The sequence below is a fragment of the Equus przewalskii genome, chromosome 3 (assembly GCF_037783145.1).
Source record: "Equus przewalskii isolate Varuska chromosome 3, EquPr2, whole genome shotgun sequence".
Lineage (NCBI taxonomy): Eukaryota > Metazoa > Chordata > Mammalia > Perissodactyla > Equidae > Equus > Equus przewalskii.
The window spans coordinates 22,843,806-22,855,592 of record NC_091833.1 but is presented as its reverse complement, the minus strand read 5'-3'; the positions used below and the strand labels follow the sequence as shown (position 1 = coordinate 22,855,592).

General features: G+C 60.1%; 1 protein-coding gene across 3 annotated transcripts in view; it reads right to left on the bottom strand.

Moving 5' to 3' along the window:
- Nucleotides 1-129: 129 nt before the first annotated feature.
- Nucleotides 130-11,787, bottom strand: part of VAC14 (VAC14 component of PIKFYVE complex) — a 104,413-nt gene continuing 92,755 nt past the window's right edge. For 2 of the 3 annotated variants that reach the window (XM_070612310.1, XM_070612311.1), the window contains 5 exons: nt 10,441-10,615; nt 8,805-8,923; nt 7,452-7,531; nt 5,268-5,418; nt 130-746 (listed from right to left, as the gene is read on the bottom strand). In XM_070612310.1, coding sequence (XP_070468411.1) covers nt 584-746; nt 5,268-5,418; nt 7,452-7,531; nt 8,805-8,923; nt 10,441-10,615 — 688 coding nt within the window. In that variant the 3' untranslated portion in view covers nt 130-583. Of the gene's footprint in view, nt 4,435-5,267; nt 5,419-7,451; nt 7,532-8,804; nt 8,924-10,440; nt 10,616-11,787 lie in introns of all 3 variants that reach the window. The other variant, XM_070612309.1, reaches the window with a different exon arrangement.

Below are 11,787 nucleotides of genomic sequence, written 5' to 3'. Positions count from 1 at the left end.
TATCTGGTAAGAGTGCAGTGGCCGGCCTCTCTTGGTGCAGCAAGCACTTCCTGGGGCCACAATGAGACCAGGTCTCCAGGAGCGAGGTCCAGGGGCAGCTACCAGTGGGAAGGAGCAGGCAGGCTCAGGTTGAGGGTATTCTGTCATTTCTTTATTGGGGCAGAGGGTGTGTCATTCATACGGACCTCTATGCTGGCCCTGTGTGCACACAGGTGCGTATATGCATGTCTGCACGAGGCCAGAGCTCTGGTGGGCTGGGGAGGTCAAGCTCTTTTATAAGAGGATATTAGAAAGAGACTGATTCCAGAGGATGAGTGGCATCTGAGGCTGGGGCCCCGCCCAGGTGGGAAGCCAGCTCTGTCTGAATGCCAGGGTGCAGCTGACAGCACTGGAGGCCTGGGGGTTGCGCTGTGAGAGGAGCCTGGGTGGACAGAGCAGCCTCTGTCTGACCACCCTGCTCGGGGCTAGTGGCCAGGCCCAGCCCTGCCCCCGAGCCAGGTCCTTGGGCACCATGGGGAGGGGGCCCGAAGACCCCGAGTGCTCCATGGGACCACTCCTTGGGCCCTTCTCTGTGCCAGGCCTGTCAGAGGACAACTTTCCGGTCCAGGTGATCCCCACGCCCACTGCGCTGGTGCCGCACTTCCAGGTGCTTCTTCTGGACCTTCTCAAAATGCTGCAGCAGCTCTGTGTAGTCGATGCTGGGGGCGTCTGCTTTCTGCGACTTGGGGGCCGCCTTCAGACTGTCTCTGGGGAGAGGGAGAAGGGCTCAGCGTCAGTGTCTCAGCACACGTGGGAGCTGCTCGGGGGGAAGCGTCACCAGGCACAGGAGGGCAGTGAGGTTGGGGCAGGGCTGCAGGCTGGTGGGACTCAATCTGGGGAGTTTGTCCGCCTCAGGCCTGGCAACCCTTCACCAACAGTCAGCCCCAGAGTTGGGAAGTCCCGTGAGCATCCCCTCCTTGTGGTGGTGGGACCAGTCAACATGGCCATTTGGATATGGCCTTCAGCCTGTGGGCTAGCGACAGCGCCCAGAGCAGGCATCTCCCTGGGAAGCATTTCCTGTTTACAAGTGGCTCCCTTTGGGGTGAAAGCCAGGGCTAGCAGCCAGCTAGGAAGCCAGCTGGGGCCTGGAACAGGGTCCAGGGAGAAGGGGAGGAGGCAGCCTGGCCCTTTGTCTGGGGCAGGGCTAGGGCCTGGGACAACAGGGATGGCTGAAGAGTCTCTACTGGGTCCTCGACTTGGCAGGACATCTGTTTCTGAGTGTTGAGGTACAGAGGTCTGCAGTCACTCCCTGTTCCTGGGGAAGGAGAGCTGGTCTCACCACTGGACATATTAACAGCTCCTATAACTCCTGTTGCTACCACCCACCCAGGTTGCTCTGTACAGCCCCACAGGTTGTGCATGGCACAACTACAATGTGCCTGGTGCTCCCTATAGTTGTGCAATGTAGTAGCCCTGCTGCCCGCTTCAAGCCTAATGTTTAGCTTGCCCTGGGGACTAGATCCCCACGGGCCCCTGTCCCATTCCTCACCATCCCTCCAGCAGAGTCTCATGAAAGGCTGCTCCTCCCTCATTGTGGCCTGGCAAATATCTGCGTCCAGCCCCTGAGGCCTGGTGGCCCCAGTAAGGGTCTCATGACAGCTGTGGGTTGTTCACGAGAATCCTTGCGCTCTCTGAGTTCATAAGAGACCCCCAAATGGGGGGTCCAGGCAGCAGCTCAGTATAGGAGCTAGACAGACCTGGACCCAACTGTAACACGACCACTTCCTGGCCATTTGACCTCAGACATGAGACTTAGTTTCCTCATCTGTAAAGGAGGGGGGATGCCATAGGAGCACCCCATGGGGTGGTGGTGAGGATTCCTCCAGACTCAACACAGAAGGGCTTAGCCTGGCGCCCAACCTGGTCTAGGTACCCAATGGGCAACCACTGTGATCACAGTTCTGTCCCCAAGGTAAGGCCAGCCAGAGTCTGGCAGCTCAAGGCCTGGTGTGCATAGCTGCTCAGTGCATTCTGGGGGAAATGTGATGGTGTTTCACCCAAACGGACCCCTCACCAATGACCTCGGCCCCTGGTAAGGCACAGGCGACCAATGGTCAGAGCATGACAGGTGTCCCTGACTATCCACCAGGCTGCTGGGGCAGGACCAGGGGCCGTGGGAACCTTCCCATGGTTGGGAGGCCACCTGGAGCCTGGAGGTGGCCCCCTGCACCGCTACTCGGTCTGTCCTTCTTGCCTTCCTGTTGAAGATGCATCCCCTGAGAACACCTTGGATGGTGGCTGTGGCTGCTGCTTTCCTGGGCTTGGGCCCTGCCTCCCAAGGGGCCCAGGCAACATTAGTTCAATGTACATCAAAAGGAGCTGAGTGCTGGACTCTGGCTCCTGAATTCAGCTCCCCCGGGGATGGGGAGGGATCTCCTTGTCATAGCACCTCTGTGGCCCTGGTGCCCCAAGAGAGCAACCTGGGTTCTGAGGAGGCCGAGGGGCATCCTGGAGCTTGGAGTTCTAACTCCGGGGGTTGGCCAGATGCTGCCCCAACCCACGTAGGCAGACCCTTGGGTTGGGGCAGACCCTTCCTGACCTGAGGTCTTGGGAGCTGGGAGGGGTGTGTTCCATGGGGGTGGAGGTCTCCTGTGAGCACAGAGACCAGGGCTCCCCTCCCTGCCCGTCATAGTGGGCATGGCTGCTGCACAGGCCCTTCATGTTCTCTGTATGTTTACAACCCTCAGGCAGTAAGTGACTGACTGGGGGACACCCAGCCAGCAGCACAGAGCCATCATTCCAGAACCCAAAGTTGGCCTGCTCTCAGGCACCCCCACCCATGCGCCTGTCACCAGGCTAATGCTGGTGAGAGTCCCCAGCTTTTCCTTCACAGATGCTCTCCTGCCTCATGAGGGGATGGTCCCTGGGGAGTGGCCCGGAAGGCTGAGGGGAGCCAGGGTCCCCTAGCTCTGCCGGTGCCTTAAGCACACAGAGTGAGGGCTGGCTGAGGCAAGAACTTCCCCAGCTGTTCCCAGCTTGCAGGCCTGTCAGGCAACCCAACGCTGTCTTCCAGCCGCCTGCCCCTCCCAGGGCTGAGACTGTCCTCAGCCCCTTCTCTGGGGTGTGAGCTGTCCCTCTGTGCCAGCCCCTGCAATCTGACCCTTCCCCCTAGCTGTTCCTGAGGCCCCTTCCTTGCCCACTGCTCCCCTGTCTATATCTACGACGGCTCTTACTAGGTCCTTGCAAAGAAAGGCTGTGAAACTGAGGCCTTGATGGCTGGACAGAGCCTCAAGCATCCATTTAGTCCAAAGGCTCATTTACTGATGAAAAAACCAAGAACCCAGAGAGGGCATGGGGCTTCCCTGAGGTCATACCACAAATCCTTGGCAGAGCTTGGACAGATCTAGTCTAGGCCTGTGACCCATGCACGGACATGGAGACTCCTCTACCCAGAGGTTTCAACCCCTTGGCCCAAGGCTTCCCTGACTCTGACTATGGGAAACTCTGAGGGAATCCTCATTTTTCCCAGCTTCCCCCTGGGAGAGCAGGAGGAGGTCTGCCTACTCTGAGCCTTCCCTCCCCTTCCCAGGGATGCTACCTATAAGAAATGTAGTGGGCAGAGCTCCGAGAGAGACTGGCCCTTCACAGCGTGGGGTCCGTGGCTGGGCCCAGGGGCCTCCCCCAGGAAGGCAGGCTGGTTCCCTTGGGGAAACCAGAGGTCACAGGGAAGCAGCCCTTCCTGCCTCCTTCTCCCCTCCAGCTGCATCTTCCCTCCTTAGTGCCTGCCAGGGTGACCTTAACATCCATCGGGTGTTGGAAAGGCCAGTGCAGAGGCCAGGCCAGCGAAGCATGGTGTGGCTTCAAGGCCATCGGGTCCCAGGAGCTACAAGTGCTCTTGCCAGGGAATCCAAATGCTAAACTAACTCCGCGGCTGCTGGGACATGAACTCCCCGGGGCACTCAGTGCGCCTGCCGAATGCTGTCTCCTGGGGATTACCCGGGGACACCATGAGCAGCTGGGACAGTGCCTGGCCCTGCTATCCCAGAGCACTGCTGGCTGGGGAAGGGGCAGGGTGGGCAGAAGCTGGGCCTTGGCCCAGGGGCCACAAGTGCTGGGGGCTCAAGCCCCTCCAGCCGGCCTGGGGCAGGCGACCTGTGAGGGGCCCCACACCCAGCCTCTGGAGAGCCAGGTGAGAGGAACAGTGGTAGCCAGAAGTATGGAGGGCATGGGGGCTCGAGTCAGGGGCCCTGAGTGCCGGGCAGGCCCATCTCAAGGCTGCCTGAGTCCGCCTCAAGGGCAAAGGCCTGAGGCCTTCTGGGGAATGAGGCGTCAGGCCTGCTGAGTGGCTCGAACAGCCTGGGAGGGAATTCTAGATACACAGGGCATCTGATGCAAGCTGGGCGCACTCCATTCAACGTAAATCTTCTCAGTGGCTCTGCTTGTTTCCATGGCGACCTGACAAGTGAAATTTTCCATCTCAGATGCCAAATGCCTGTGGATGAGGCAAAGCCTCCAAGGGTTACCAAATATAGACACAGCCCAACAGGCGCTGGGGGCCGGGCCAGCAGTGGGTTCCGGGTGGGAGCCTGGACCACCCCCCTGAGGGGCTGCAGCCCTCCTGCCCACAGGTTGCCATGCTGGGCCTGGGACACGTTCTTCTGTGGGCAGACTCTTCCTGACTCTGCCTGGGACCTGTTCTTCTGTAGGCAGGACTCGAGCAGGATAGCCACAGGTGCACCCCTGCCACCCATCCCACCCAGGAGGGGCTTGGGAAGGTCCCAGCAATGCCAGGGTCTCGCAGTGGCCCACGTTTGACCCTCTGCCACACATGGGAGGGGAGGGCTGTCTGAGGCCCGGGACTAGGCCCTGTCTAGCTTTCTTGCCTGTCTGCCACCCGGGACAGTCTCTGAGCTGGGGCACGAACTCCTCCTCCTGGAGTTTCTCTCCAGGGGCCTCTGTTTGGGTGACTCCAGTATGCCCCTGGATCTTTTAGATTAACTCAACCTTGACTGCTGGGACAAGGTATTGCTACTACCTACCACCTCGTAAACACTCCCAGAATCCCCCAGCCTGGTGCTCTGAGGTGGAAACAAGAGGCCCAAGGACAAGTGAGGTGGGGTGGACAGTGTCTGCAGTGACAGAGGGGTGTGGTGCTGAGGCAAGGGAGACCCTTGGGAGCCCCCTTAAATACTCTCACTTGCCAGGCCCATCTGGCCCTGACCTTATTTGGGAGCAGAAGCCCCAGCCCGGCACGGAGGCAGAGGGTACAGTCCCCAGCCCGCACTCACTCAGTCTGCAGCAGCTCGGGGTTGGGCACGCACTGGAGCCGGTGGGAGAGCAGCTGGAAGGCGCTGCTCTGGGGCAGCAGCATGAGCAGGCCGTAGAGGGCCTTGATCAAGTATGGGTTGTTCTTCACATCTAGCAGCTGCAGGCGCAGGTCTGTGAGAGGGCAGGGGTCAGGGGTTAGAGGTCAGGCACTGCCCGCGAAGATACCTCAACCTGGCCCGGAGAGGGCCAGCCAGGCGGCTGTGGCTTAGAGCGAGGTGAGGGCTCTTAACAGCCAGACACGCCGGCCCCTCCTCCAGTAGTCTTAGCTGTGCCGAGGAGCTTCTTCCCACCCACCCACCTGCCCATCTGTCTGATCTGTGCCTGGCGACCCCCAACCGGCTGCCAGGCCTAGTCCTCTCCCCGAAGACTTGCTGCCTCCCTAATAATGAGGGAGCTTGGGGCCCGTAGTGTAACAGACTCCCCGGTCTGCTCTGCACGTGCCAGCACAAGAGAGCTATAAATAGGGTGAGCTGGAGAGAAAGACTGGATTAGGAGCTGCAAGGGAGGGCAGGATGGAAAAATGCTTCTGTGTGTGGTTAACCACATGCCAAGCCCAGGAGTGTCTGGTGGGTGCTTTTGAAAATCCACCTCAGATACCAGCCCTGCCACCACCCACCGGACAGGAGGAGATGCACCCTTGGTCCTGCCCAGCCTGAGTCCCAACTAAACAGGGCCACACTTCTTCCTCTGAGCCCCTCCAGGAGAATCACTAGTGTCTCCTGGCCCAGTCTGGGGCATCCTTTGTGGAGGATGAGCCACAAACTTCTAGAGACACCATGTCACACAGCAGCAGCTGACACTAGAGTGGGAACAGCCAGGCCTTGGGGCCAGGGTGAGCCAGGAAGCAGGAGCCTTCCGCAGTGACCCCTCCACTTGCCCCAAGTGGCAGAAGCCACCAGTGGAGACCCAAACAGTTGTCCCTAGGCCTAGTGACTCCAGAAGAAGCATGGGCCTATTATGAGTCCAGTCCTGGCTCTGGGCCCTGGGGACGCTGGGGCTTTGGGGCCAAGCCAGCTACCAGGGGGGCGTCTAGGCAACCCAGAGTTGGAATGGGTGCTGGGCAGGACCAGGGTGTGTGCTGAGGTTGCCCCAACAAAGCCCTGAGCCTGGAGAGAAGGTGCTTGTGGCTCCTCTAGGGTCACGCTGGCCCTGACCTCAGGGGAGCACATGCCTGGCTGCTCTGAGGCCCTTGGGGAAGTGAGATGTCAGGCCAGGGGACCACCTGGAACAGGCTCTGATGCACTCTGCTAGGAACAGGGTCTCCTTCCTGCTCTTCTGTCTCCTGGGCATCTACCACTGTGGTACCTGGCTGTTTGAAGAAGCTGGCTTCTGTTTGGATGGGAGCGAGGGGAGGGGGGCCCCTCAGTCCCTGCTTCGGCCTCCAGGGTGAAGGTCAATGGGCTCAACACGGGCAGGTCAGAGGTATTGCCAGAGAGCAGGAGGCCTGGGTGGCCAGCTTGGCAGGAAGGCGGCCTCCTGCCTCCCAGCTTCCCTACCACACTGTAAACACGCATTTCATTCAGAGTCGCCTGCTTTGGGGAGCAGGCATCATATGTGTTGAGGCGCCAAGAGCTGAGCTCGCCCCAGCCAGCTGCCAGTTTTGCACATTCAGCCTGGGTGTTACGATCAGGCAGCTCCTGCCCATCAGCTCCCAGCAAATGCCAACTATGCTCTGTAGAGAGATGAGGGTGTGGCTCCTGGGCACTCAGGGGCACCTGCAGGTGGGCCCATGGTGCCCCACAGTGTTCGTGAGCCAGGACAGAGGACACCATGCTTGGAGGAATGGCTTGGAGGTTCAGCTCCGGGACAGTTGCCCTCCTGGCCCGACGGCACTGCCCCAGTTCTCCCCAGCAGGGATGACACTAGCCTTTGGGTGGGTTTTGCAGTTAGCACTGGCCTGTGTCCACAAGACCCACCTTGAGGCACACAGGCAGGACCCACCTTCTGGTGGCATGTGTCCCAGCCCTGCTCTAGCTGGTGTCCTCAGCCCTGTCATCCCCAGTCTTACATTCTTGACATTCCAGAAGCATCCCTGGGGTGACTGTCCTATTTCCCTCCTCAGCTGCAGCCACAGCTGCTCCCTGAGCTGGCTCCCACTCCTGCCCTACTCCAGGCTGGCCAAAGGCCAGAGGCAAGGCTCTCACATGTGAAGATGGGGCACTCGATCAGCTGCACCAGCTTGTCCACCTCAGTGAGGAAATCCACAGTGACCTCCAGGTCCCCGCTGGGTGGGCAGTCAAGGGAAGTCTGACCACTGGGCCAGGACAGCTTGTCTCAGTGAAGGACCTCGGCTGGGGGAGGGGACAACCGGAGAGCTGGGACCCAGGGGCTCGACCCGGCGGCTCAGAGCACACCCTCGTCCCTGTGGGCCTGGCTTCCTAGGGAGAGCCTACTACTGCCTGAGCAGGATTTGGCACATGAAGGGCACCAGTCTATTCTCCTCTTCGTCTTTCTGTCCCTCTAAATGAAAAGCAGCCCAGCTTTCCCCAAGCACGGGCGCTCCAGTTCGGCTCTGGCAGGTCTCCACTGTGCCTTCAGGGCTCTGGAAGGCACTTATCACAGCCCTGCAGCCTGTGGGGGAGGGCTGGGTAGGAAAGGCCCCTGCTCCTGCCTGAGTGGATGCCCGTCAGCAGGGCCAAGGCCAGGGCTGCGGCAAGCGTGCGGTTTGTGGTCTCTGGGTCACACTAGTGGCTGAGGAGCAAATCTAAGTTGTGGAAAGAGAGCAGGCACCCTGAGGGAGCCAGGAAAGGCTGCAACTGACCCTCAACAGAGGCACCTCGGGGCCCCTTCATTCCTCACCCCCAACTCCTGGCCCAGGGCACTCAGGGAAGGAGGCCAATTTTGCATCCTAAGTGGCTCTCCCATCCAGGGTCCCAGGCCGGGCATTCACAGAGGAGGCTGGGTGGCTTCAGTGCTTTAAACAAAATCTGACCGGGATGCCTACTGCTGAGCCTGGCTCTGAGGTCCCCATCCAGCCTGCACCTCCCCGTCATGTCAGCTGCCGAGCCTACCGGGCTCAGGCTCTGTGGCCCCCGAAGCTGCCTGAGCTCCTAACCAGCAACACTGCTGACGCTTGTGCTCAAGCCCGCAGGCCTCCCTGGTGCCCCCCTGCTGCCAAGCCTTCTCTCCTCACTCCACCCAGCGCTGGGCCCAGCACCATCTGCCGCGGGCAGAGCACCCCGCCTCTTCCCTGGGACACCTCACCTAGATGGCCCTATCAGCACCCCTGGCTGGGCCTGCTCTGCTCTGCTCCCTAACTCACGAGGACCAGCTCCCCTCCACGAGGCCCAGATGACCTTGTTTGCGGCCAAGAGCACTCTCCTAAATACATCTCTCACGGCACCCCCACAGGTCCTGCAGTCACGGGGCCTGGAGGCAGGGCATGGAAACGGGGCTGGGCAATGGCAGTTGGGCCCACTACTTGGGCGGGAAGGGCGCACGGGGCCCCTCCTGTCCCTCCACAGCTGCACTGGAAGAACAGTGAGACTGAAGGATACAACTTCTGGATGAGGTCGTAGGCATGCCGGTAGTTCTGGGTGAGGAAGCAGAGGGACACCGTGGTGACTGGGTTGTGGCACCAGGAGCGGTACAGACAGCAAAACAGGTTCTGGCTCTCCTGAGGGGGGAGAGGTGCGAGCAGTTAACAGAGTCCCCACGTCCCTCCCCAGGCACTCCTTCCCCAGCGCTCCTTCCCGACCTGGGACCTTCGAGGGAAGGGCCATGGGACTGAGACCCAGGGGCCCTTGTGGAGCATCAGAGCCAGCTCAGCACCCCAGGCTCTGTTTGGCAGCTCCACTGGGGACGAGCTGTCACAAAGGAAATGCTGACAGCTCCTCCTAGACCCTGTCATTACTCCCATCCCACAGAGCCATGTGGTGGTGGCTGCGAGGGCCTGGTCAGGAGTGAGCCTGGCCTTTGGGCTGGCATTTCTGCCTTCGACAAATAACAGTAATTGTCTTCTCCAGAACTCTGTGGTCCTGAGCCTGTGTGTGGGGGGGTGGTGACCAGAGGGTGAGGGGAGGGCCCTGGGGTGCGGGCTGGCCGGGCAGGAAGCTCCTTTGGGCCCAGGCTCTCCCTGGCAGCGCCCTCCTCTCATCCTCAGATGCCATCTCCTCCCTCTCCTGCAGCCCACCTTGCACTCGGGAACCAGCCCAGCAGCTGAGCCCACACTCGGGGGAGCCCCTGCCCTGAGGAAAATTCTTAAGGCCTCTGCGAATGTCTAGAAGGAACCACAGGAAGGCAGGGGTGTGGCCTGGATCATTCTGAGCGGCTCGGCCCCAGATGCCCTCAGACACAGGCCTGGATGTCCTTGAGAGGAAGGGGAGGAGTAGGATCTGAGCTAGGAAGGGGGGCATGGGGGTGGTCAATGAAACCCCCAGAGCCCCCAGCACGTCCAGCCAGGATGGTGGCCACCGCCAGAGGCCCTCGGCAGCTCAGCCCCCCCTCCCCAGGATGAGGCCTTGTGCCACATCCCCTAGAGCACGGGGGTAGGATGGTGAGCGCCTCCCTGCTCTCTCTGACCAGCCCTGGTGGGTCCCCACCCAAAGCCTGGGATAGGCAGTGCTATGACACCCCAGCTAACGACAGAGTGCCTTGTGAGACTGATGTGTCCAGCTGTGAGAGAGGGGCCAGGGCCAAGGAGGAGGGCGAGGAGAGCAATGACCCCTGATCTCTGGAAGAGTTATAACCCAGAGGCTTCACTTGGACAGAGTGGCATCGCCCAGTGGTCTTGATCCCACCAGGTCGCACTATGGGGCCCCAGAACTGAAACTACTCTGAGTCCGAGGGGGCAGTGCAGGCATTGGGGTGGGGTGTCAATGAGCAGAAAAAGCACAGCCTTTGATGGGTCAGGAAGGGCACGAGGACCCTGAAGTAGAGTCCAGAGCCTTCTGTGGGCAGAGACCTGTGCAGCAGGTGGCTCTAAGGAAACCAGCTGTGATCACTCCCACGGTAGGCCCTTACATGCAGCCAGCCCAGGGGGATCCGTACTCTACACTGGACCAGAGAGTTCCGATGTTATCCCCTGTCTCCTCCCTGCAAACCTCCTGGGGCTGAAGGGGTGGGCCGGCACAGTGGAGGGCCCGTGTGCACGCAGGACTAAACTCAGGGCCAGAGCTGGTGGCCGTGGAGTACCAGAGTCCTCAGGTCCTTGAGCTGGTTTCTCAGCTGGAAGAGCTCTGTGGAGGTGAGCAGGATGGTGTTGAGGGTATGAACCATGGTCGAGGCGAACTTGAGGTCCTCCTCCTGGAGCAGGATGTCTGCCATTGAGTGAAAGATGTTCTCTGCATTCAGCAAGAGGCAGAGCTGCCTGGAAAACAGGCACAGATGAGGTTACGGAAACCGCTGGGCCTCAGCTTAGGAACCCTCTCCCTCTTTCAGCGTCCTGAGGAAACTTGCTCTTTCCTGGGTCTGGTGTGGGATCCTGGCTGAGGCCTGTTGGGGGGATACCGGGACGTTGCTCACAGCAGGCATGGCTTCGTGCCTCCCAACACCGCTCACCCTGGCCCAGCAACTCATCCCAGGCAAAGAGGAATAGCCGGGCGAGAGGCTACCAGTGTCGTCGTAAGAGCCCTGAGTCACCTTCCTGATCTCCTACATATCACAGCAACGCCCCCCACATGCCAAGGCACTCCCTGCCCCTTTTGGGCTTTTCTTTTGCAGACAGAACTTATGTTCATGTGACAAATAGCACACATGCTGGTCACCTGTGTATTGTCCCTCCCTCCCCCAGGAGAACCCCCTGGGGTCAGGAACTTGTTTGTGCTGTACCTCCGCCTGGAGCAAGCCTGCAGGTAGCAGGCTCAGCAGGCCTTATGGGATGAGCAAACCCTATGACAACCCTCGAGTTTTATCTTCACTGCTCAGATAATGAAGTTTGGGCCGGGAGAAGAGACTTGACCAAAGTCGTGGGCTTGGTTAAAGGCCAATTCCCTTCCCGCCATCTCTCCTCTAATAAGAGTCTTGGGGGGCATAAGGCTTGGGCTTTGTGGAGGAGTCTCGATTTTAAAAAAGGAAACAGGGAACCCAGAGAATGAAGAAAACCAGTTTTTCCACGGTTCCTGGGCCAAGGTGACAGGTGGGTCTCAAGGACAGGCTTGGAGAAAGCCTGTTGACCTTCCGAGTTTGCCATTGGCCCTGCGTGGACGAGCAGGCCTTCTTGTTGGGAGTCAAGGATCCTGAGGCTCCTGCACACTGAAGAGGAGGCAGGGAGGGGCTGCCCAAGAGCGGCCAGGGAGCTGGTGAGGAGGCTGAGGTGTGGCCCTGAGCTCCTGACTGGTGGGGGCTGTGCGAGCGTGGCGCAGCATGCCCGTTTCCCGTCCAAGGCTGTTGTCTGTCTGCCTGACTTCTACTCTCTGCTCCAGGGAAGTGTCCCACAGACCAGGCCTCGGACTTCTGAGGACAGGGTCTGAGGCCTCGAGGTTCGTGTGCTAAATGATGAGCCACATTTAGAGCCAACATGCCTGGAACATCCATCCCAGG